General features: G+C 38.9%; 1 protein-coding gene across 1 annotated transcript in view; it reads right to left on the bottom strand.

Moving 5' to 3' along the window:
* Nucleotides 1-19734: 19734 nt before the first annotated feature.
* Ppa1 (inorganic pyrophosphatase 1) overlaps nt 19735-27357 on the bottom strand; it is a 28116-nt gene continuing 20493 nt past the window's right edge. The window contains exons 8-11 of the mRNA XM_020161674.2: nt 27248-27333; nt 21859-21928; nt 20734-20776; nt 19735-20085 (exon numbers count right to left, since the gene is read on the bottom strand). Coding sequence (XP_020017263.1) covers nt 20054-20085; nt 20734-20776; nt 21859-21928; nt 27248-27333 — 231 coding nt within the window. The 3' untranslated portion in view covers nt 19735-20053. The remainder of the gene's footprint in view (nt 20086-20733; nt 20777-21858; nt 21929-27247; nt 27334-27357) is intronic.

The following is a 27357-nucleotide window of genomic DNA, read 5'->3' on the forward strand; positions in this document are numbered from 1 at the left end:
GAATGGACAGATGAAAAGATGTTTTTAGACACTTAGGTCTCAAATCTTCTTAAGCAAATTATAAACTTATAACATAATCTCAATAAAAGTACCAGTAGAATTAATAGGTTAAGGGATGGAGGTGTAGTTCAGAGGCAGAAGACTTGTCTAGGATGTGGAAGGCCCTGAGACTGACCTTCAGCACTGCAAACAAAAATAGTTACTTGGGGATAGGGGAGAGTGTGGAGATTTTTGTTGGTGCTGGAGACCATCCCGGGCTGTGCGTGTACGTATGAGTAAAGCACCTAATTCATTTCTAAAATTCATACTAAATTCTAAAACATAAATAAACTAGTCTGAAAACAAATTAGGCTCTGAGAAAGACAAAGGAGAAGGGAGTTAGCGCCATCAGTTATTGCAACATAATAGCCTCCATAACTAGTTAAAACTAGTGCACCGAAAGACAAGCCAAAGGGACAGAATGAAGTTCAGAAATAGACCCAAGTTCCTGGAGAAGGAAAATTAAAATGACACTTGGCACTCCAACAATACTCAGAGGAGGGCTGGGTGGGCTATTTCACCACCTTCTCCCTCTGAGACAGGTTAGCAGGTAGGGAAAATAACTTACCAGGGGCTCTCTTAAGCATACAAAGCTAACATGCACCCCAGCACAGCCCTTAACCATCTCCAGAGCAATTAATCCCCTCTAAATCATAAATGCCCTGGTGGTCATAAATATAATTGCAAGATATCATCCAGAAGAGGTGCCTTTGGGCATACCTGACTTGTGGGGAAAAAAAAAAAAAAAACTGCCTCCCATTTGACCTCCCAGGCCAAGTCTCTTACTTAGGACCTCATGAACATTTGGTCACTTCTCATGCAATTAAAGACCTAAATATTAGCATAAGCACATGTGCAGACTACCCCATGTTGTGTGATAAGACTGTGCTAAGTATACCTGCCAGCCACCCTAGCTCCTCCCTAAGGACTGCCCCGATTTTTCCTGCCTTACAACTTATAAATTGGGCTTAAACAAAGAAATCAATGCTTCTGTGCCACCTGGGAACGGCCCACTGCTTCCATTTGCAGTGCTTCCTTCTTTCCTTTTCTTTCAGTAAAGTTTTGCTAGTCAATGCCTCCTTGCCATCAGGCCGGAGCCCACTGCTTTTCTGGCAGTGATTTTCCTTTTCCTAACTCTTTCTTTCCTTCCAATTAAGTTTTGTTACTGTTTTGCAATTTGTGTCTCTGTCTAGTTCTCTGTTCAGGTGACAGAGTCTTCTGGACTAGTGTCTTAGACTGTTCAGCCACATAACACCTCCTTTCATCCTGTGGGTCTTGGGTGTTGAGTTTGAATCTTTTTAATTTAATTTTATTTTATTGGCAGTATTGGGGCTTGAATTCAAGGCCTAACACTTGCTAGGCAAGTGCTCTACCGCTTTAGCCACTCAGCCATCTCTTTTCTGTTGGGTATTTTCAAGAGAGGATCTCTCTGGCTTCATACGGATCCTCCTGATCTCTGCCTCCTGAGTAGCTAAGATTACAGGCATGACCCACCAGCACTGGCTTGAGTTTGAATCTTGCCCAGACAAAGAAAGGGTTCAATCTATGTTATGAGGCTTCTTACCACCTTTGGACAAACCAGGGGGACTTTGTCCATGAACCCCAAATTTTGTAACATAAAGGCACAGGTCTTCCCCAGTGCAAGATAACACATTGGGTTACTAGCTATGGTGGGAGCTTGATTGCAAGAAATGTGGAAGTTCAAAACCCAAGGATGACTTAGATTGCTTAGAGGGCTCTTGGGGAAGAGGGAACACATAGGCAGATTCTCAGGAAAACTACAAACTCTACTTACCAACTCAGCAGCCTTGGGCAAGTTGACAAATGGCCCTGGCTCCAGTGCACCCACCTTTAAAATGGGTGAAATTGTTGTGCATGTAAAGCAATTTTCCCAGAATATATTCTCAATAAATGTTCCTATTATGTGTTCTTAAAGAAATAATTTTTAAAAGGTTAAGACAATTGGATAGTCAAAAAAAAAAAACCAGGTTGTGTCCATAAATGACATAGTACACTGAGTAAGTTTCAAGTGCTTCAGAGCTTTGCATATGTTCAGCTAGGAACATAGCTCATTGGTAGAGTACAAATTTAGTATGCCTGAAGCCCTGGGTTCAATCCTGACTTACACATTTGTATATTTTAAGTTATACTAGAAAAATAGAAGAAAAATGGATTCTTCATAATTTTGAAATGAGAAAGATTTTTCTGGGTGTGATCTAAAATCCAGAATCCATGAAGAAAGCCATAAAGGAAAGACTGATAAATTTACCAAATAAAAATAAAAAATTTAAATGACATCTGGTGCCATCATTGACACCAGAAGCAAAATTTTTTTTTTTCTTTTGGTTGCAGTACTAGGGTTTGAACCCAGGGCTTTGAGCTTGCAGGGCAGGAGTTCTGTGGCTGAGCCTGGCCTCTCTAGTCCACCAGAAGCAAACCTAAAACACCGAAAATGAGTCAAGAAAAGCATGTGGACGATGGGACCTAATTGGAGGAAGTGGATTCGAAATGCATACCTTTGAGGAGCTTATCTTGTCTCTGGCCTCTCCCTATGTCTGTCTCTCTCTGCTTCCTGGCTGCCAAAAGGTGAGAAGCCTCTTCCACCACATGTTCCTCCCACCATGATGTTCTGCCTCACCTCAGGCCCAAAACAATGGAGCCAGCTGACCTTGGACTGAAACCTTTGAAACTGTAAGCCAAAATAAATTTTTCTTAAGGTGATTATCTGAAGTGTTTGCTATAACTAAAAAATTAACACAAAGAATAATAACACAATAAACAATTAGGCAAATAAGAACAGATACAAAAGGAAATACAAAAGGCTTCTAAGCCCTGTAAAATAATAATAGAAAGACACTATAGAGTATATAGACGTTCTATAGAATATATAGATATGATAGAATGTACACAGAAAATATGTAAATCTATTTCTGTGAATGTTTATATACATAGTTATGGTTGGTCCCTCAGTATCCATGGGGGATTGGTTCCAGGACACCCCTCAGATGCCAAAATTTGAGGATGCTCAAATCCCTTATTAAAATGGTGTTGTATTTGCATATATAATATACACACCCTGCTGTATAGTTTTTTTTTAATTAAAAATGTTTTCAGTTCTGGGAACCAAACTCAGGACCCTTGTGCATACTAGGCAAATGCTCTACCACCAAGCTGTACCCCCAGCCACCCACCTCTATACCCCCAGCCACTCCCATATACCTTAAATCATCTGTAGAGTACTCATAATGCCTAATACAATGTAAATTATATGTATTTGTTATACTACATCATTTAAGGCACAGTGTTACCTGTACATGTTCAATACAGAGTTCCAAAATATTTTTGATCCACAGTTGGTTACCATCCTCCAGTATGGAACCAGCAGATACAGAAGGCCAATCGTATGGAAAAAGACACAATAGAGTAAGTGTTGTTTGCAGATTTGGTTCCTCTGGTACCATGTTGGAGCTGATAAGAATTATCTTCTCCTCCTGGCACTCAGAAAGCACCTTTTCCATAGGAATTGATAGGGCTTGCTGCCAGTAATTGCTGCTAGAAGGCAGTTCCAGTGACCTTTTCTGCAGCTGCTATTTCTCTTGTGTCTTCAGCATCCAAGAATTGCTATGCAGAATTGTCATGTCTTGGGGTGGTGTGTTCTGATTTCCTTCATGACTATTTGTGGGGATGTATAAGATTATAACATTTCTTGGAAAATGGTTCTTGAGTTAGCCTGGGTTTGAATCCCAGTTCTTCCACTTACTAGCTCTGTAATTTTGTAATTCAATTTTTTTTTTTTGTGGTGCTGGAGTTTGAACCCATGACTTCACTACTTGAGCCACGCCTCCAGCCTGTAATTTAATCCTTATATGCATAAAAAGGATAATAATAGCATTCCTTTGTTATAGCATCCCCAGTAGCTAGCACATAATTGACTGACTGAGGGAATGGTTTTTATGGAGACTCAGATGACATCATTCTAGTTTCTAGCACAAACATCTGATAAGGTATTACCACTGACATCTTTCTCAGCCTTGGTTTTCCTTCCTTCCTCTACAGGTTTGCATGGGCCTTCCCCTTTCCTGGAAGGCGCCTCTGCTTCTTTGCCCTGTCAGTCCATAGTCAGTCTTTTCTAGGTGGCCTCTCTTCACAGTGCCCTCTGCTTCCTTTCTACCATTGTTAATAACTCACGTTCATGTACAATGATGTTTTTTGGTAATAGGTTTATTGAGCCATAATTTACATACTATAAAAATCCATCTACTTAAGCTGTACAATTCAAGGGTGTTTATGTAGTCACAGTTATGCAACTATGACTACAATCAATTTAGAATATTTTCACCATGTTGGCCCCCAAAATAAAACCTATTAACAGTAACACCAAATCCTCTCCCCCTCTTCCACATTGTTTGACCCTTTGTGCCTGGCTTCTTTTACTTAGCATCATGTTTTCAAGGTTCATCCATGTTGTAGCATGTAGCAATACTTCTTCCTTTTCTGTTTTTGTTTTGGTCTTCTTGAGACAGTGCCTTACTATATTGCTCAAGCTAGCCTGGAACCCTAGACCATCCTCCATCATCCTTCCACAGTGCTGGAATTACAGGTGTGCATCACCATAATCAACTACTTCATTCCTTTTATGGCTGAATAATATTCCGTTGTATGTATATATTACATTTTATTCATCCATTCGTCAATTTATAGACATTTGGAATATTTATGCTTTTTGGCTATAATTAATAATACTGCTATGAACATATGTGTACATGTTTATCTTTTTACAGTATCTCCTCACTAGTGAACTCTTTGAATGCAAAAAATGTGAGTTTGTGTTATTTGGCCATCCCAACTATTAGCTCAATGCATGCTTAGGGTCACCTTGTACCACATTGTTAGGGATCAGAAAGCCTAGCAAGTCCCCTTCTACTGCTGCTGGCGGGTCAGTAGGAAGCAAAGTTCAAAGTACAAAGTAAGGCAGGTCCCATAGGACAAGTTTAGTCTTTGCCATAAATACAGCAAGACTTTTCCATCCCCACACCAGAGCTTGTCAGAACCATGTTGCCTCAGGTTCCACCACACAATTAGGAAATCCCATCTCCACAGGAACGGGGCCTAGTATGTAAGCAATCCAGCTATTCTGACTCTGACTGAGGCTTGAGAAGCACAAGGTTATAGCATTCTTCTGAGGGTTAATTAGGCATTACTAGGAGGAGGGGAAACCACATTTAATAAGATAAAAGGTTTTATTTTAATGTTCAAAACCATGAGATTTTGAAAAGCTGACAGGAGGACAAACCAGTCAGACTTCTTGGAAGGTAATTTAGCACATCAGACTCTTTGAAAAAGTGCATACTCATCCACCTTTACTACACTTCCAGGAACTTATTCTCAGGGAAAAAAGACAGAGATATTTCCTGAGATTTGTTTATTAAGATGTTCATTCATTACAGCATTATTTTAAACCAGAGGAAATTGGAACTAAGCTAAAAGGTTTATTGAAAATAACCCTAGGAGATTGGTTAAATGAAATGCTATATATCTTCATTATGTAATTAATTGAATCATTTTATATAGTATTAATTTTTTATAAAATAAGTTTACATTAAGTCAAAATAACAGGTTACAGCTGGGTGGCTCGTGCCTGTAATCCTAGTTACTAGGGAGGCTAAGATTGGGAGGATTGCAGTTCAAGGCCAGCCTGGGCAAATAGTTTGAGACCTCATCTCCAAAATAATCAGAGCAACTCCAGTCCTACTAAGGAAAAATAAAATAAAATAGCAGGTTACAAAGGTGTTACTTAGTTTCTCAATTTTGTCTTATAGCTATACACACACTGTGCATCTGTATATATACAGTTGATTCTCATTATGTGTTATAGTTCTGTTCTGTTCTATAAAGTCACTCCAAACACTGAATCTGCTTCCTACTGCTGTTCCTAAGGAAAGGGGATTTATTCAAAAAGAAGGGAGGTGAATTCTCTGGTTACATGTCCCCATTCAAAGCCTTCCAGTAGATTCTTTCGTGGCTCCTACTTAAAGAGACTTCAAATCCTGCAACTGAGAACAGAGCCTGAGCACTAGACTGGGACCCTGAGGTGAGGGCTTGGTCTCCCTCCTACACCTTCCCATCAAAGCTTTCACTTTCTTTTCTTTCTTTTTTTTTTTTTTTTTGGTGGCCCTAAAGTAGCTTTTCACTATCACTGCAAGCTGTCCTGTGCCAGGAAATGAGGAGGCAAAGCCAAAGCTGACCACCACCTGTCAGCTTACTAAAGTTGTACCTTCAGCCCCACCTTGCCAGAACACAGCCTCCAAGAGGAGCTGCGAACATACTTGCTTGACACAGCAAAGGGTCCTGAGCAGACTGTAGTCTGCAATTCAAGCACCATTTGAGTATGGAACAAATCTTAATTATCAGACTCCCAGTCACCCACCTTGTCCCCTTCAGTCACAGAGTTTTCTTCCCACTACATCCTGCTCCCCTGGACTACATCAGAACCATAGAGATATGACATCTCCCTTGGTAAAATATATGTTAAGTTGGAACCAACAACCTTATTAAACAAAATGATGAAACTAAAGCCCAGAGAGGTGACCTGCCCAGTGTCACAAGGGGCCAAAGTCAGTACACATGCTTCAGGATTCCTAGTTCAGAGCTCTTCCTCATAGTGCTTTCAACTTTGACTTCAGGAGTATGGTGGCACAGCTGTAAGACAGCAGCCACTGACAGTAGCTTGCCCTGATAGCACATTTTCCCTTCAAATTTCATGAAAATGGGCATTCAAAACCATACTATATCTGTGGCTTCTAACCAATGCTGAACTTTGTGATTTTTCACTCCCCAGTGGAATGGAAAGCCAGTGTCCACTCTGTGACCCACGCTGTGTCCCTGTAGAATATAGCTACTCAAGTGTAGAAAGCCACACACCACTCCATGTGACACCCATGCAGAATCTCTTTGTGAAATCAGGCAGTCACCAGGGTGTGAACCTGCCATCAAAGAAGTCCTGTTTGAAATGCCATTCAAAAACCAGTCAGAAGCGGGGCACCAGTGGCTGATGCCTTTAAGCCTAGTTACTCAGGAGAATCACAGTTTGAAGCCAGCCCCAGGCAACTAGTTCTCCTCAAACATACCCAACACAAAACAGGGCTGGTGGAGTTACTCAAGTGATAAGAGTACCTGCTTAGCAAGCATGAGGCCCTGAATTCAAGCCCCTGGCAAAAAAAAAAAAAGAGTTGGCAGACTAGTGAGGGATCTAAGTTCATGATCACTGTCCATTTTCATGAGCTTCCAGAAGAGTCAGAGCTGATGGGAAATAGACTTGAAGCAGGAGTTGGGGAGAGCAACTCCATCTGTCTCAACGGGGAGGACAGGAGGACATGCCAGAGGAGGAGAGCCTTGGTTGCATAGGTGCAGCAGCAAGGAACCACATGTCACCTGGGAATGTGCATACTGCGAAGAGAGGGACAAGGTTGCTTGAAGCCAGGGCATTGAGTGTTGGAATGGATGCCTTCCAGAGCCCCTAGGTCAAGCCCATTTTGTAGGCATGGAGGTTATGTGCCAAAGATGATGCAGCTAGTAGGTCTCATCAAACGACCGCACAAAGTTAAGCTATTATCACATGACTTACCACCAAACACTAGACGAAAGTACTGTGGAGCTGCAATGGTGTCACTTTGGGCTGCATTTCCAAGCCCTAGCCCAGTGCCAGGCCCAAGCTAGATGCCCAGAGACCTCAGCAGGCCAGGGCCATATCCTCATAGAGCATATGATTCAGTGCTGCTAAGATGAGGGAAGCCCACAAAGCCTGCAGCACAGAGCCTGGTGTTTAGAAAGTGCTCACACTCTGGGTCGTTCTCACAGACCTTAGCTGATTTAGCTCATGCTCAGATAAAAGCCCACTGAGAAATCCTCCCTATTTTTGGCTTTTTTTTTTTCTTTTTGATGGTACTGGGGTTTGAAGTCAGGGCCTCACACTTGCTAGGCAGGCACTCTAACACTTGAACCACTCCACCAGCCCTGTTTCTGGCATTTTTGCCTAGAGCAGCAAACTCCAACACTTTAGGGCATACTGGAATCACTTGGGGAACTCGTTGGGCAGTAGATTTCAGGGCCCAGCCCCTCCCAATTCTAATCAGGTCTAATTTTTTGGTTTTAAACACATTTCTCAGATGGTTCAGGGACCACCTGAGAAAGAGGCCGCCTTGTGCTGGAGCCCTTCTGTCACTGCTGTGTTGAGCACCATTCGTTGATGTTCTCCCGCTTCATTTGGTTTTCTTTAAATTTTTTTCAAAAAGACATGCTTTTAAAAAAACAATTCAAATACTACTTTGAATTTAAAGTAGAAGGAAATCCTCGGACCCACATCTTCCTTGCTGAACTCTACATTCCCACTCCCAGAGATAATTGTGGAAACTGGTTTTGGGTTTTTCCCCAAGAATTGTCTATGCTGTCACTAACATATCCATTGATATATCCCTCCCCTGTCCCCCAATGATCCCTTTGCAAAAAATTCCACACAGGATTATATGATAAAGCAGGGATTGGCTAGAGTTTTCTGTAAAGGATCAAATAGTAAAGTATTTTCAGGTTTGGGGGCTGGATGATTTCTGCCCCAACAATTGAACTCTCCATCGTAGCCCAAAGGAAGCCAAATAATTTGGAAATGAATGGATGTGGCTGTGGTCTAGTAAATTTATTTACAAAACCCACTGTAGGCTGGAATTTGGCACTTAGGGCATAGTTTGCTACTGTAGAGTACTACAGCTCTCTTTCCCTTATATTATTTGACATCTTTTCCATGCCAGCTGTGCACTAACTTCACTCTTAACTGCTATATAGTAGGACATTTAGATATTTTTCCAGCTTTGCTACTTAAAGCAAAGCTGCTACATGCTGTGTGCTTGGTTGATCATTTTGCAGAACTGATTCTTAGAATTGCTGAGTCAAAGGGTAAGTATGAATTTAAATTTTTGGAGATGGTGCCAGATCACACTCACGCTTCTTTTTCAATTCAGATTGCCACGTAACCTTGTGATTCTCATTGCTTAATCTTATTCCTGGTGAGCATTTTCTGTTAATTTAAAGATTTTGAAATAACTAAGGGAGAGATCCTACAGACTAACAGAGGCAGTACTGAACCACTGGCAATTGATCCAACTCTGAAAGCATGAAGCAATTTGTATTGCATTCCTGTTAATGTAAAAGCAAATTCCCTTTTGCCCAGAGACTCCCAGAAAGCAGCAGGAGCAGATTCTTGTAAATATAAAGAATACTATGTGCAAAGGCATGATTTAAGCCCTTATAGAACTAATGTGCTTATACATAACATGTGATTGCTATTTGAGCTGTTCCCTCACAGCCTGGGCTTAGAGATGATGAAATGAGTTTTTAATTCCCAAGTTAGAATTCTCATTCCCACCCTTCGTATGTTGGGGATGTCTCAGTATCTGAAAAAAAAGCCCTCATCATAGTGCTGTGGAGATTACAACTGTGAACCACCAGCCCTTCCTGATATCTAGACAAGGACACTGGTAGTGAGCAAGTTTTATCACTTACATCCCCACTATCCCTGTAACAGTGGCATCACCCAATATGCAGTAGAACAGCTAAAGCTCAGATAGGCTAAGCATCCCAATCAGGTAATACATTTGACTCCCAGATCTGTGGGGGGAAATGTAATCATATACCACATTGAAAACTGACAAAACCCTTGCAGAAAACAAAATAAGTAATCTGGGCATGGTGGTGCACACTTTAATCCAGCACTTGGGAGGCTGAGGCAGGAGAATCATGAGTTTGAGGCCAGCCTGGGCAACATAACAAGATCCTGTCTTGAAAAACTGAAAAATTCCGAAGAAAAAAAAGTTATGTCCAAAGATAATAAAGAATCAAAACACTGCGAATACTGTTTAACAGAAGAGGAAGGACTAAGTAGATAATCAGTGTGACAGACTATTAGGTACCCATTAATTATGCTGTAGCCAGGTGTTGGTGGCTCATGCCTATAATCCTAGCGAGTTGGGAGACTGAGATCTGGAGGATTGTGATTCAAGGCCAGCCTGGGCAAATAGTTCACAAGACCCCCTCTCTAAAATAACCAGAACAAAGTGGACTAGAGGTGTGGCTCAAATGTAGAGTGCCCACTTTGCAAGTATGAAGCTCTGAGTTCAAACCTCAGTCCCACCGATAATAATACTAATATTACTACCACTACTAATAATGACTGTGAAGGCAGAAACAACATAAAGTTCTGGGAAAACCCCAGATGCAAAGTCAGATGACCTGGATGTAAGTCCTGACTGTATTACTTGAGTGACTTTGAGCAACTTACTAGTTAGGTTCTCTGCATTTTTTCTCATTAAACCAAAAAAGAGGTCAGTCATGGTGTCTCATGCCTATAATCCTAGCTACTTTGGAGATGGAGTTTGGGAGGCTTGAAGTTCAAGGCCAGCATGGGCAAAAAGTTAGTGAGACTCCATCTCAACCAATAGCTGGGCGTGGTAGTGCGTGCTTGTCATCCTAGCTATGTGGGAAGCATAAATAGGAGGATCAGGGTCCAGGCCAACCTTGGCATAAAAGTGAGACCCTATTCAAAAAATACCTAAAGCTAAAAGGGCTGGGAGTATGGGTCAAAGCATTGAGCACCTGCCTAGCAAACACAAGGCCCTGAGTTAAAACTCCAGTACTGCTGAGGGGGGTGAGGGAGAGACAGAGAGAACATTCTCATTAAATGTCATATCCTTTATTCCCTACTACCTTGATGTTAAGCATGCCAATGAGGACATCTGTGATGTGTGCCACTTCTGGGCAGGTGTATTTAATCATCAGTGCCAAGAGACTCTAATAGTGAGGGTCAACATGAGAACACACATGTTCACAAGGAGGCACAATGAGCTCTTATGGGGAGGCCAGCTGCCCAGAACCAGAGCCAAATTTGTATAAGTGAAGAACAAACTTGTTTCCCTAAGCCATTAAGAATTGGGGGACTGCAGAGCTTAACCAAAACTTTCCAGACTATTAGAGTGACCTTGTCAGTTTTGCTCAACATTACATCCCCAGTATCTGTTTTAGATACTATCTGAGGCTTGATACAAAGTCAAATCCCAGGGAACACTTGTAGAATGGCTCTTGTCCCAGGAGCTAAAACTTCTTCTGGCTATAGTCCACTGAACACTTCTACCTAGCACTGATGATGAAGAAGAGAGCTTGCCACATACCGGGAGCCTCTCCTTAAGAGCTGTTACTTTTTTCACCCAGCTTGGGATTTGGTTATGGTGGCCCTAGCAAAAAACACAGGAATATTGTACATTCCTTAGCTCTGACAGAGAGGTGACAGCTTTCTACAGAGGCTCTTCCACAGAACAACTATTATGGATATTCCCTCCCTTTTCCTTTCTATAGACAGGGTGAGAGCTGGGTACTATGGCGTATGCCTGTAACCTCAGAATTCTGGAGGCTGAGCCTGGAGGGTCTTGAGTTTGAGGCCAGCCTGGGCTACATAGTTAGACCCCATCTCAAAAAAAAATTGTAAACAATTTCTGACTAGTGGGCCAGCATAGGTAAAAATCTCTCAAATTATATAATCTTCATTTGAAAACTTATTTTTTTACCTTAACAGAAATAAATCTCTTTGGAAGCCACATATGACTGACACATTGTTTAAAAATGGAAGCACTTACAAAAAGGATAAGAAATATGATTAAAATCTGCATACTGGTGACAAGATGGCACAGACCTGTTTTTCCTGCTTCTCCATGCTAAGTGCACTATCAACCCTGGAAATAACAAAAGAAACAACCCAAGGAGAGCTCAGAAAGGTGATGGGAAGTTGAGGTGGTTTAAGATTCCAGGACAAAAGAAACAGCACAGTGCTAAAGCACATGTGTCCTGTCACCTGACAGAGGCTATCTAATACTTCATAGTAGAAAAAGCACCTACAATACTGTGGACCATCACCCATCATACCAAGAACCAAGAAAAGCTCAATTTGAATGCAGAACGACAACTGAGGCCAACTGGAAATTTCCTTGAAACTAATCAAAACTAAAAAATCTCAGTAAAGAAATGGAAAGAGCTACATACAAATCACAGAACTGAAAACTACAACAGTGGAAATGAGAAATTTGCTGGATGGGCCCCATAATAGCGATGACAGAGGACAATCATTGAATTTGAGGACAGAACAATGGAGCTCACTCAGTCTTTAAAAAAAAAAGAGGAATAAAAGAATCTACAGATCTGTGGGACAATAACAAAAGGCCCAACATTCATATCATCCCTGTCCAAACAGAGAGTAGGGTAGAAAGAATATTTGAAGAAATGACTGAAAAAACTCCAAATTTGGTGAAACACAAACCTGGAGATCCAAGATGAGTGAATCCTGAACAGCATAAAGTGCTAGCACTTTAAAAATTACCTTAAATGTAAATAATGAAAATACATCAATAAAAAGACAGATTGGCAGGGTAGATTTTAAAAACAGGACTCAACTATATATTGCTTAGAAGAAACTCACTTCAAAGTCAACAACAAAGGTAGGTAGGTTAAAAGGAAAAAAATGCAAACATTATTATTTAAAAAAAAAAAAACAGATGTGGCCCATCTATATTAAAGGCCAATGAAGGACACTTCAGAATAAAGAAAACTACCAGAGGCCAGGTGCTGGTGCTTCACATCTGTAATCCTAGCTACTCAGGAGGCAGAGATCAGAAGGGTCACTGTTCAAACCCAATCCAGGCAAATAGTTCATGAGACCTTATCTTGAAAAAACTCCATCACAAGAAAAGGGCTGACAGGGTGATTCAAGTGGTAGAGCACCTGCCTAGCAGCATGAGGCCCTGAGTTCAAATCCTATACAACCAAAAAAATAAAGAAAATTACCAGAGATGGAGATGTCATGTGATGACAGTAGAGTCAATCCACAAGGAATACATCAGATCCTAAGTGTGTACTTACCAGACAACAGAGCCTTGAAATACATGAGACAAAAACCAATGTAGCTCAAAACTGAAGTAGACAAATCCAGCTACAATTAGGATCCCAAACCTCCAACAACTGACAGAACTACTAGAGAGCAAATCAGCAAGGCAACAGAAGATTGAAACAGCACCATTAACCAACAGGACAGGATCTAAGTGACAGAAATAGAACATCCACCCCACAACAGCAAACTTTTTTTTCTTTTGGTGTTACTAGGAATCAAACCCAGGAAACCACAGACATGATAGTCAAGCACTCTACCACTAAGTTACACTCCCAGCCCCTTAAAAAATTTTTTTATTTATTTATTTTTTTACAGTATGGGATTTGAACTTAAGGCCTCAGGCTTGCTAGACAGACACTCTACCCCTTCAGCCACACTCCCAGTCCTTTTTGCTTTAGGTTATTTTTTCAGATAGGGTCTTACTTTTGGTCTGGGACCAGCCTCAGACTGAGAGCCTCCCAGTAGCTGGGATTACATGTATGAACCACAAGAGTACAGAACATCTTTTGTTGAGATGGGGTCTCACTAACTTTTTGTTAGGGCCAGCCTTGAACCATGATCTTCCCCATCTCTGTCTCTTGAGTAGCTAGGATTACAGGCATGAGCCACTGTGCTCAGCCCTCAAAACACATTTTTAAGTGCCCATGGGATGTTCCCATAGACCATAAAATACTAACAAATTTAAAAGAATCAAAATCATAGTGTGTTCCCGGACCATAATGGAACCAAACTAGAAGTTAGTAACAGAAATGCTTTAGGAGACTCTAACACATGACTAAAATTGATCTATAGGTTTAATGCAAACCCTATTAAAATCCCAGTGAGATTTTTTTATAATTGGCATAGATAAAAGACAGAAATTTTTTTTTTCTTTTTACAGTGATGGGGATTGAACCTGGAGACTTGCCCATGCTAGGCAAAAGCCCTACCACTGAGCTACAACCCAGTATTTCAACTTAATATCAAAGCTTACCATATACCCATTGTAATCAAGAGACTGTGGCATTGGCTGAAGGACAAACATATAGATTAATGGAACAACAGAGAACCTAGAAAGAGACCTACACAATATGCCCAATTGGTATTTGACAAAAGGATAAACCAATTCAATGGAGGAAGAATAACCTTTCAATAAATGGTGTTGGAGCAACTGGACATCTATAGGGAAAAAAATTTAACCTCAACCTAAACCATAAGCCTTATACAAATATAAACTCAAAAGGGATCACGGACTTAAAATTTTACACTATAAAACTTTTAGAAACTGGGTACCAGTGGCGAGAACCTGTAATCCTAGCTATTTGGGAGACTGAAATGGGGAAGGATTGAAGTTTGAGGCCAGCCTGGGCAAATAGTTCTCAAGACCCCATCTCCAAGATAACCAGAGCAAAATGGACTGGAGGTGTGGCTCAAGCAGTAAAGCACCTGCTTTGCAAGTACAAAGACCTGAGTTCAAAGCCCTGTCCCACCAAAAATAAATAAATAAATAAAAATACTTTCAGAAAAATCTCTGGGATCTAAGGCTAGGTAAAAAAAATTTTTAGACTTGAGATCAAAAGCTCCATTCATAGAAGAAAGTTTGATTAAGTTGGGGTTTCTCAAAAATCAGAAGTGTTTTCCTCTGTGAAAGGTCATGTGAGAGCATAAAAAAACAAATCCAAATTAGGAGAAAAATATGTGCAAATCTGACAAAGGGGACTCTCAAAGATGACAGTAAAAACAAATGATCCCATTTTAAAACGGGTAAAAGATATGGAAGATTGTTAACAGTCTGGATATGAGCTATCCCCCAGAAAGGTTTGACTCCTAATCCAGCAATGTTCAGAGCTGGGACTTTGGGGGAAGTGATTGGACCCTGAGGGTTCTGACTTCATCAATGGTTTAATCCCTTGATGGATTCATAATCTGATGACATTACTGGGAGGTGATGGAGAGGAGGTGGGGTCTCGTTGGGGAAGTGGGTCTCACTGGGGAGGTTCCCTGTATATAGCTTGTCCCCACACCTTCCTATCCGTTTGCTAGCTGCTATAAGTAAGCAGCATCTGCCACCAGCTCCCACAGCCATGATGTTCTGCCTCACCTCAGGCTCAAAGCGATGGATCCAGCCAAGGATGGACTGAAACCATGGGCCAAAAGAAATCTTTCTTCCTTTAAACCGTTTCTCTCAGGTATTTGATCACAGCAACATAAAATGCCAAAGAGGATATATAGATGGCAAATAAGCACTTGAAAGATATTTCACATCATTAGCCATTAGAAATGCAAATTAAAACCACCAAGAAGTATCACTTACACCTAACTGAGTGGCTAAGTTAAAAAATAGGGATAAGCCAAATGCTGGCAAGGATGTAGGAAAACAGTCATTCATCCATTGCCACTGGGAATGTAAGATGGTACAGATACTCTGAAAAAACAATCTCACAGCTTCTCATAAAACTAAACATCCATTTATCATAAATACTATTGGAGATTTATCAGAGAAACAAAAATTCATGTTGATACAAAAACATGAACGTAAGTGTTCATAGCAGCTTTATTTATAATAGTCCCAAGGTGGAGCCCTAGATCTTCTTCAGCAGGTAAAACAAATTATGGTACACACATACCATGGAATTGTACTCAACAATTAAAAATAAAGAAGCCAGGTATGGTGGCTCATACCTGTAATTCTAACACTCAGGAGGCTGAGGCAGGAGGATTGTAAGTTCAAGGCCAGCCTGGGTTACACAGAGTTCCAGGTCAGCCTAGGGCTACATAGAGAGACCCTGTCTCAAAAAAAGACTGAATGACTGAATAAAAAGAATGAACTACTGATCATTCAGTAGTTCTGGATATTGCTGGAGTTCCTACAGCAACGTGGAGGAGCTCCAGGGAATTATGCGAGTAAGCCTGATTTTTTCTTCCTGTAACATTCTTTTTTTTTTTTTTTCATTTTTCTTTTATTATTCATATGTGCATACAAGGCTTGGTTCATTTCTCCCCCCTGCCCCCACCCCCTCCCTTACCACCCACTCCACCCCCTCCCGCTCCCCCCCTCAATACCCAGCAGAAACTATTTTGCCCTTATCTCTAATTTTGTTGTAGAGAGAGTATAAGCAATAATAGGAAGGAACAAGGGGTTTTGCTGGTTGAGATAAGGATAGCTATACAGGGCATTGACTCACATTGATTTCCTGTGCGTGGGTGTTACCTTCTAGGTTAATTCTTTTTGATCTAACCTTTTCTCTAGTTCCTGGTCCCCTTCTCCTATTGGCCTCAGTTGCTTTAAAGTATCTGCTTTAGTTTCTCTGCATTAAGGGCAACACATGCTAGCTAGTTTTTTAGGTGTCTTACCTATCCTCACCCCTCCCTTGTGTGCTCTCGCTTTTATCATGTGCTCATAGTCCAATCCCCTTGTTGTGTTTGCCCTTGATCTAATGTCCACATACGAGGGAGAACATACGATTTTTGGTCTTTTGAGCCAGGCTAACCTCACTCAGAATGATGTTCTCCAATTCCATCCATTTACCAGCGAATGATAACATTTCGTTCTTCTTCATGGCTGCATAAAATTCCATTGTGTATAGATACCACATTTTCTTAATCCATTCGTCAGTGCTGGGGCATCTTGGCTGTTTCCATAACTTGGCTATTGTGAATAGTGCCGCAATAAACATGGATGTGCAGGTGCCTCTGGAGTAACAGTCTTTTGGGTATATCCCCAAGAGTGGTATTGCTGGATCAAATGGTAGATCGATGTCCAGCTTTTTAAGTAGCCTCCAAATTTTTTTCCAGAGTGGTTGTACTAGTCTACATTCCCACCAACAGTGTAAGAGGGTTCCTTTTTCCCCGCATCCTCGCCAACACCTGTTGTTGGTGGTGTTGCTGATGATGGCTATTCTAACAGGGGTGAGGTGGAATCTTAGTGTGGTTTTAATTTGCATTTCCTTTATTGCTAGAGATGGTGAGCATTTTTTCATGTGTTTTCTGGCCATTTGAATTTCTTCTTTTGAGAAAGTTCTGTTTAGTTCACATGCCCATTTCTTTATTGGTTCATTACTTTTGGTAGAATTTAGTTTTTTAAGTTCCCTGTATATTCTGGTTATCAGTCCTTTGTCTGATGTATAGTTGGCAAATATTTTCTCCCACTCTGTGGGTGTTCTCTTCAGTTTAGAGACCATTTCTTTTGATGAACAGAAGCTTTTTAGTTTTATGAGGTCCCATTTATCTATGCTATCTCTTAGTTGCTGTGCTGCTGGGGTTTCATTGAGAAAGTTCTTACCTATACCTACTAACTCCAGAGTATTTCCTACTCTTTCTTGTATCAACTTAAGAGTTTGGGGTCTGATATTAAGATCCTTGATCCATTTTGAGTTAATCTTGGTATAGGGTGATATACATGGATCTAATTTCAGTTTTTTGCAGACTGCTAACCAGTTTTCCCAGCAGTTTTTGTTGAAGAGGCTGCTATTTCTCCATCGTATATTTTTAGCTCCTTTGTCAAAGATAAGTTGCTCATAGTTGTGTGGCTTCATATCTGGATCCTCTATTCTGTTCCACTGGTCTTCATGTCTGTTTTTGTGCCAGTACCATGCTGTTTTTATTGTTATTGCTTTGTAATATAGTTTGAAGTCAGGTATTGTGATACCTCCTGCATTGTTCTTTTGACTGAGTATTGCCTTGGCTATTCGTGGCCTCTTGTGTTTCCATATAAATTTCACAGTAGATTTTTCAATCTCTTTAATGAATGTCATTGGAATTTTGATGGGAATTGCATTAAACATGTAGATTACTTTTGGGAGTATCGACATTTTTACTATGTTGATTCTACCAATCCATGAGCATGGGAGATCTCTCCACTTTCTATAGTCTTCCTCAATCTCTTTCTTCAGAAGTGTATAGTTTTCCTTGTAGAGGTCTTTCACATCTTTTGTTAGGTTTACACCTAGGTATTTGATTTTGTTTGAGGCTATTGTAAATGGAATTGTTTTCATACATTCTTTTTCCGTTTGCTCATTGTTAGTGTATAGAAATGCTAATGATTTTTCTATGTTGATTTTATATCCTGCTACCTTGCTATAGCTATTGATGATGTGTAGAAGCTTCTGAGTAGAGTTTTTTGGGTCTTTAAGGTATAGGATCATGTCGTCTGCAAATAGGGATATTTTGACAGTTTCTTTACCTATTTGTATTCCTTTTGTTCCTTCTTCTTGCCTAATTGCTCTGGCTAGGAATTCCAGTACTATGTTGAATAGGAGTGGAGATAGTGGGCATCCTTGTCTTGTTCTTGATTTTAGAGGGAATGTTTTTAATTTTTCTCCGTTAAGTATAATGCTGGCTGTAGGTTTGTCATATATAGCTTTTATAATGTTGAGGAACTTTCCTTCTATTCCTAGTTTTCTTAGAGCTTTTATCATGAAATGATGTTGGATCTTATCAAAGGCTTTTTCTGCATCTATTGAGATGATCAAGTGGTTTTTGTCTTTGCTTCTGTTAATGTGGTTTATTACGTTTATTGATTTTCGTATGTTGAACCACGCCTGCATCCCTGGGATGAAGCCTACCTGGTCGTGGTGAATAATCTTTTTGATGTGTTGCTGAATTCGATTTGCCATTATTTTGTTGAGGATTTTTGCATCAATGTTCATTAAGGAGATTGGCCTATAGTTCTCCTTTTTGGAGGTGTCTTTGCCTGGTTTGGGGATAAGTGTAATACTGGCTTCATAAAATGTGTTTGGCAGTTTTCCTTCCCTTTCTATTTCATGGAACAGTTTAAGGAGGGTTGGTATCAGTTCTTCTTTAAAGGTCTGATAGAATTCAGCAGAGAATCCATCAGGTCCTGGACTTTTCTTTTTGGGGAGACTCTTGATTGCTGCTTCAATTTCATTTTGTGTTATAGGTCTATTCAGGTGATTAATTTCCTCTTGGTTCAGTTTTGGATGATCATTCTGTAACATTCTTAAAATGACAAAATTCTAGAAAAATGAACAGATTATTGGTTGCCAGGAATCAAGGATGAGGACATGAGGTCAGAAAGAGGTGAGTGTGGTACAACAGAAGCATCCTTGTAATGTTGCATCGTGTCTTATAGGATTCACAGAATTACATATATGATTGAAGTGAATACAACAAAAATCACACAAATGAGTACAAGTAAAACTGGAAAATGTGGGTAAGATCAGTAGCCTGTATCAAAGTCAATGCCCTGGTTGTCTATAATTTTACAAAATGTTACTTTTTTGGAGAAACTGAGCCTCCATATTATTTCTGACAACTGCATGTGAATCTAAAGTCATCAACAAAAATTTCAAAGCAAAAACCCTGAATGCTTACTACAAGTCATTCCATGGCAGAGTCTGTTTTATGGATGAAGGAACTTGCCTAAGATTACATAGCTAGGACGAAGGTGGATTGAATTCAAACTCAGGTCTGCCAGCATCAAAGGCCATGAACTGAGCACAAAGCTATTCTGCTTGATAACTCAGAAGAAAATATAAATGACTTTTGGTTTCAATTAGTTGATCAAAGAGGTAGAAAAGTGTAACTTTATCACTTCAACTTTCAACAAAGATTATACTTTGTACTAAAATTATAGAAATTAAAAGGTATTAAAATGAATTAGGTAATAAAGCACAGAACTAAAGTACTATAAGAGTTTTCATTTCAAAAAGTAAGTGATTTTACCCACACCTACTCAGTAATGTTGGCTTCAGAATAAAAAAAAGTCCTAAACCAAGTTTCAGCAAAATAATTTTATTTCCTAACACATGGTAAACATATACATCCCATATGTGTTCATCTTGCACATCTATTCACAATGACTTCCAAGTCACAACTGCTTTGACACTGAAGCACGTACTAAAAGTTGTCTTAGTTGCGATACGGAAAATGCTTTCAGACAGATAACATTCTAAACACATGAGATTGGTCACAGAAGAATTTGCTTTAATTAGATGAGTTCTAAAGTTAAAGCTCTGAAAAGCTACTACTTTCACATCCAATACTTCCAGATGAATAGGATGCAGCAGCATCAGCTTGTATTCCAGACAAGTCTTATTAGTTTTTCTGTTGATGGAACCACTTATCCACTGTACTCAGACAAAAAAGAAACAAGTTAGGATCCCTGTTAAGAACCAAAATTACCAACATATAACAAGGAATGCTATATTCACTTTAATGCAACCTATCATGGCTTACTTTATTTATTTATTTTGGTGGTACTTCTTTAGAAGTATTGGGGTTTGATCTCAGGGCCTCATGCTTGCTAGGCAGGCACTCTACCTCTTGAGCCATATCACCAACCCACCATGGTTTACTTTAAAACACATATATGCAAAGTTGCACTAGAGCAAAAGGTAGTAACTTAGAACCGAGTTTTTGTTTGGGCTTCCTTACTCTAGATGCTAATTTATAATGTGATTTTTCAAATTTGTTTTTAAAGTAGCAAACCCTTTTCTCACAAGAAGAAACAAGAGATTTGATTGCGGGGGGGGGGTGTTTTCTTGGTGAAGCAACCTATGGGCAGATGGGGATACAGAGCACTGCCCATTTAGGGTCCCTCCCGCAGTGTCCACAGGCCTCCACAAGGAACTCGAGGAACAGAGTAGTCACTGCTTGGAAACCAGTGAGATAGAAAGTGGCACTAAAGGAGGTAAGTAACAGCCTCGCCTTCTATCTCTCTCTACTTCCACACAGATAGGAATTTTTAATGTGATCTTAGTAGACTGTAATCTTACCATCCATTGGTACTGTGCAGGCAGATTCACATGGCGGTGGCAACTAAAATAAAATATTAGAATTAGTCTAATTTCAGGTGAAAAAAGTTAAACATATATTGACAGAAATTTAAGAGTCACATGTTACAGTACACAGCAGTTAGGAAACTGAGCCAGGAAGATCATAAGCTCAAAGTCAGCTTGGGCTACATAGCAAGTCTCCATCTCAAAACAAACAAACCCCAAAATAAACAAACAAAAAGAATCTGAGCAGGAAACTATTCCAACTGTTAGGATCTAAAAACAATTTATAATATATAAGAACAATGAAGGTTTGCGCTACTGCTTAAGAGATACTAATAAATTTAAGTTTTTTGACTTCTAATGACACACAGATGAATAAAATATTTTTTTAATAAAGTAACTAGCATGCATATATAATGATTTTATATATACACATACATATAAAGTACACAGTGTTCTTATTGAAAAACTATGGTCATTTTTCCCTTCTAGTTTTTCATATTCATCAATTTTGTCAGGATACATGTGGAAATAAAGATGAGTCTAAATGAGCTAGGCTCATCAGTAAATTGTCTTTTCTTGCACTAGCCCCTTTACAAGCAGTAAAAAGAGTTCATTTTCTTTTGCTTGTCATTTTTAATGCTGTTAAATGAAAATAATTTTAAGATGATTTGGTTAAATCCAAATCAGATCATTTAAAATAGCACAAAAACAAAATGGTTGCTTTGATGGGACAGTTTACTATCTCACATGAAAGTCTTTTCTACTATTATATATAAGTCACTCCTGCAATAGCACCCCAAAATTTGCTAACTTCCTTAGTCCTTGCTGTATTGGTTCTCTTGTGGAAAAGGCTTATGAAAGAAGATAGACACCTGGATTACTCAGTACATCCTGGAATCAATTTGACTATCTGTCCAACTATGGTTGACCAGGACCACTCCTCAACTTCTCTTCTCAAATGTCTACTTGTATCTGTTATGGGTCTCATTTCTAGAATTCATACATTAATATGCACACAGGAGGTACTCCAGTATTTGTTGAAACAAGTATGTCCTCTTGTCATGTACCACCGTATCTTTTAGCCACCCTATTCTCTTTTGAAAAGAAATGTTTACATACAGCATCCACGATGGCTTTGGCAGCATCAGGATCGCACTTGAAGGGGCTCTCAGACACTGTAGTATTCATGCTATTGAATAAACAAAAGCAGTCAGAAGACAAAACAACAACAAAAATCCAAAAAAAAAAAGTTAAAAGATAGTCCTGAGTTCAAACTCTAGTACCACAAAAGAAAAAAGTTAAAAAAGAAGTTAAAGAGATGGTAAACCAGATAATATTTAATACAGTTTAGTTGAAAACTTTCTCACCTATGTTAAACATTGTAATTGTTTATATCAGCAAGGTACAGATATTCTTGTGATTAATTTTATTCAAATGTCTTAATAGATTCAGATTTAAGAATTTTAAGTTGAATACTCTGTAGTTCTCAGTGAAATAGCTGAGAAATGCAAATTAAAATAAGAAACTTATCTTTGCTAGTTGGGAAATGTGAAACCAACAGAGCTGATGAAAACCTACCATGCTGATGAAACATTTGAAACAGACATTCTTGGCAGGAGTAACACCTGCTCAACATTTCTGAAAAATAATTCAGTAAAATGCGTACAAGTCCTTTAGAAAGCTCATAGGCCCACACCCCAGTCTTTTTTGCTTTTGCTGTTTTTCGAATAGGGTCTTTCTTGTATGCCCTGACCAGCCTGGACCACGATCCTTCTGTTTATGCTGCCTGCATAGCTGGGATGATGGGCACATGTCACTGTGTCCAGCTTTTTTATTGGTTGAGAGGGTGTCTTGTGAACTTTTTGCCCATGCTGACCTCAAACCGCATTCCTTTCAATCTCTGTCTCCCAAGTAGATAAGACTACAGGTGAGCTTACTGTATTTATTGGTAAAGATACAGCCCACTGCCCATCTTTTAAAAATTATTTTAAGCTTAGCATCTAAACCTATCAAAACTTTTAAAAGATATAAATTACTAAATGAACAATATTAGAATTTTTTTTTAGAACTTTTGCAACTGTAGCTTCTAACTTTTTCCCTCAGAGAGCATTTGGAGTACAGCATTTCTACTGTACAGAAGCAGCTTAAAAAAAATAGCCACCTTCACCAATATAAAACCTATTGTACTTGTCAAAAACACTTGGATTTTTTGCATATCTAGGTACATAAATCTTAAAAGTTTTATTTCTTTCATGTTTTTTGTGTGAAGGATGCTAAAGGGTCAGATTTCTCTTGCCTGGTTTTACAACTTATCTAAACAAAATAGTTCTAGTTTACGTTCTGTCTTCTGAGAAATACTGAGAAGCAAGCTGTCAGGCTGGTGCTTTCTGTGATTTCCTGAAAAATTCCCTTCCTTTGGCTTCCCATTAACATTTCCTCCATAGTCCAAGTCTTGTTTGTTGTCTTTTGGTTTGTATAAAACAAACTGCAATGCAATCAACACACTGAAATGTTTTTCATTTATCCTACTTTTTCAGAAAAAAATATTAAAGTCAAATTTTCCAAAATACCTCATTAATAAAAAACATAAAAAGTTCATAGGCTTTGGTAGAGAAACTCTACCTCTAAGACCGAGATTGAAACAAGGATCTGAGAAAATGTTCACCATACACTATATCAGTATTGATAATAGCAAAAAACTGGAACTAAAGTATCTAACAAAATGGAATAATTAAAAATAGTTTATCAGCAAAATGGAATATTATACAGCAATGGAATGTTATGTAATATTATAATGGAGAAATGCTTGTAATATAGAGTTAAATTCAATTTTTTTTCCCTTTGGCAGTACTGGGATTTGGAACTCAAGGCCTTGTGCTTGTTAGGCAGGCACCCTATCACTTGAGTCATGCTTCCAGCCCTATGGTGTTAAATTTACAAAGCATAAAATGAATTGTGCATAAAATATAATCCTAATTTTAAAAATTATTTTGTATCCACACAAAGGATTGAAAAAAAAAAAAAAACCCCACCCCTCCAAGTATTAATAAGGGTATCTGGAAAAGTGTGATTATGGGTAATTTTTAAAAAATATATGTTTTCTTTTTGCTTATCCATATTTCCAACCTTCTTACATTTTATATATTAATATGCACATAATCAGAAATATTCTATTAAAATGAATTGAAATACCTGCAGTTACTTACCTGTAACTTTACATTAAGACCATTTTAACAAAAATAGTAATATATGACAAAATATAAGAATTAAAAGCTAAGTCTTAAAATTACACGTTTTCACGCAAATGTATAAAGTCTCGATTTTTCTTCTGTTTGTGGGTAATGTTTTCATTTTATAGGACATTATCCTGACACAGAATAAAAGCCTCCTGGGAGGATGATTTTTATATATTAGGATTATGTATTAGGATTTCTTTTTGTGGTGCTGGAGTTTGAACTCAGTGTCTATACCTTGAGCTGCTCCACCAGCCCCTTTTTGTGATGGGTTTTGTCAAGACAGGGTATCTGTAACTATTTCCCCGGGCTGGCTTCAAACTGTGATCCTCCTGATCTCTGCCTCCTGAGTAGCTAGGATTACAGGCGTGAGCTATTGGTACCTGGCAGGATCTTCTCATACTCAGAAAAATCTTACTGCCAAGATTTCTTATATTTTGGTGGTACTAGGGTTTGAACTTAGCACCTTGCGCTTGCTAGGCAGATACTCTACCATTTGAGCCACTCTGCCAGCCCCCAAGATAACTTCTGACATTTAAAAAAGTTGAAAGAAATATACATGTAGTTAGGAAACTTAAAAAGAAAAGAAAGTCACAAAGTGAAGGCCTCATCCCCATCTCCAAATGGTTGTTTCCAAAAACAACCCATTATTTGTAGTTCCTATGTTTCCCTCCAGAAAAAAAAACAATAAAAACATGAATAGATAAAGTAAAAGCTGGGCTGTGCATATGTATATTATCACTTCACTTGCATAATGAGATCACAGTAAACACACTACTGTGGACTTTGCTTTTCTCACTTAGTGTATTTCAGAATTACATGGATGTACTTAACCAAAACATTTTGGGTTTTGCTAGTTTTCTGCTATTATAAATGCCACTATAATGAACATTTTATAATATACTGTGGTGAACTTTTTGAGATACATCTATAGGATACAAACACCTTCATAGTGGTGCTACGGAGAAAAATATACGCGTTTGACATTTTTGGACTGGATATGGCAAACTGGCCTTCACAAAGGCTGCATGCATTTCAGCTACATATGTTCTTAAGAGCCCTGGCTAGCTTTTTCTTTTTTTGGGGGGGGTGGGAGCGGTGGAGGGGCGTCGTGGTGCTGGGTATCTCCAGCCCTCTGAACTACATTCTAAATTATGAGTAAGACTATTTTCTAGTAACTAAACCATCTTTTCCTGTCTTTTCGCCTTCATCTTTTGAGTCAGTCTTCTTAACTTGAAATAGGTTATTTTTACAAATTATGGTTATGTGTTGTTAATAAAAAAGAAAGAAAGAAATTAGGGAATATAAGAAATAATACTGTTAAGTGACAATTTTTTTTATGGTTCTGAGATTTGTGTTCTGTTTGGAAAGGCCTTTCCTGATAAAGCTAAAAAATATACTCAGCTATGCTTTTCCTAGAATCTTTTAACACTAAAATTTCTGTCTGAAATTAAATACTGATATAGAAATAGGGTATAAACACATGTTAGCAGAGAGCAAACGACTAGCATGAGTATAAAATAGGCTGGATGTAAAAAAAGCCGGACTGTGCTGCTGTCTACAGAGCACACCTGGAGCACCTACCTGGTTACAGCATCTTTTAAAAACAAAACAAAACAGCCCGGTCATGATGGTGGTTGCCAACATACACATCTGAAGTAAGGCGTATAAAGATAGAAATCTAATTTTGTTTTTTTTTCTAAACAAACAATTGGTTTAGAAACCACATTTTTTTTTTTTTTGGTGGTACTATAGTTTGAACTCGGCCTCACACTTGCTAGGCAGGAGCTCTACCACTTGAGCCACTCTGCCAGCCCTTTTTTGTGTTGGACTTTTTTTTTTTTTTTTTTGAGATTTGTAGCCCAGGCTGGCTTCAAACTCTTGACCTTCCTGCCTTAGGGTCAAAGACTGCTGAGATTATAGGCAGGTACCACCACTATGCCCAATCAAAACATATCCTTTATTATATACTAAATTCCTATATATCATCAGATCCAGCAGACTTGAAGAGAAGTCAATAATTTGATTTTTTTCAATATCAAACTTTTTTCCAGAATTTTCCTGGCAGTGAGGCATGTTGGTGAACACCTGTAATCCCAGCACTCAGAAGCTGAGGCAGCCTGGGATACATAGCAAGACATGACCTCAAGAAAATAAAAACAAACAAACCAAAAGAATTTTCCTGACTATTTTCACATACAAATTTTTTCTAGGTTAAAATAAGTGTCATTCTCCTAGTACATTTTTTTATTACGTATGTATTTTTTGGTGGTACTAGAGTTTACACTCAGAGCCTCACTCTTGCTAGCAGAGGCTCTACCACTTGAACTGCCCCCCCAGCAAACATAGTCTATCTTCTTATTTAACATCTTTTATATTCCTCAGTAGAAACTTCCCCCATCCCTTCTTTTTTTCTGAATCCTGCTGCAGTTAATACTGTTTATACCCTGGTATTTTTTAAAGCATTGCTCTATATGAAATCTTCCCTCCATTATAGTTTCTGATATAGTTTGCATAAAATTCTAACTATCAGTATGAATATACACTCATTTTGAAAGCACTCATGTTCCTGAATTTATTTTTTTTAGGGTTTTCTGAGTATACACTATCATCTACAAGAATTTGCTCCCCCTTTCTGATATTCCTACATCTTATTTCTTTCTCTTATTTACTTCATTGACTGGTATTTCCAGAACAGCAGCCCAGTGATGACAGTGGGCATCCTCTTATGAATCTTTAAATCCTGAAGAGGAAGTCCTCCGTATTAACAATGTGGACTTTGGGGCCAGTCCTTGCTCTGGCACTTCTTCTGAGGTGACTTTGGTTAAGTTCACTCTCCTGCATCTGTTACATGCCTAGCAGACAACAACTGCCTGATAAGCATTAGCTATTATTTTTAGTGGTAGTAAACTCAGTGTGCATGGCAGAGAGGAGAATAGCTGGGATGCATCTCACACATTTATACCAGAGAACACCAACCCCTGCACTCACCTTTTATATTCCGTTCTGTGCTTCCTGATGCCAGGGACCTTTCCCATTTACCCTAACACAGTTCTCATCTCAATGTCCACTTTATGGTTTTATTTGTACTTGTTCAGAGAGTGTCTTATGGGCACTTTTAAGTTGTTTGTATTTACCTTCCCATTCACTTAAGCACTAATTGACAAACCACTTCTTTTCTAAGTGAATGTAACAGTCCAGACTTCTAGTTAAAGCCTCTGCTGCGAGCAGGTCTTTTTTTTGTGTTAAATGTGCAGAGAAGAGTCAACACGTACCAACTGATTCCTTTTCCATCCGTTTTCTTAGTCACCAATGCTTTCCAATAGTCATGAGTGCTTTTAATAATCTCAATGGCAAAGTCCTGTAATTCGAAGAGATCAGCATC

The sequence above is a fragment of the Castor canadensis genome, chromosome 7 (assembly GCF_047511655.1).
Source record: "Castor canadensis chromosome 7, mCasCan1.hap1v2, whole genome shotgun sequence".
Taxonomy (NCBI): Eukaryota; Metazoa; Chordata; class Mammalia; order Rodentia; family Castoridae; genus Castor; species Castor canadensis.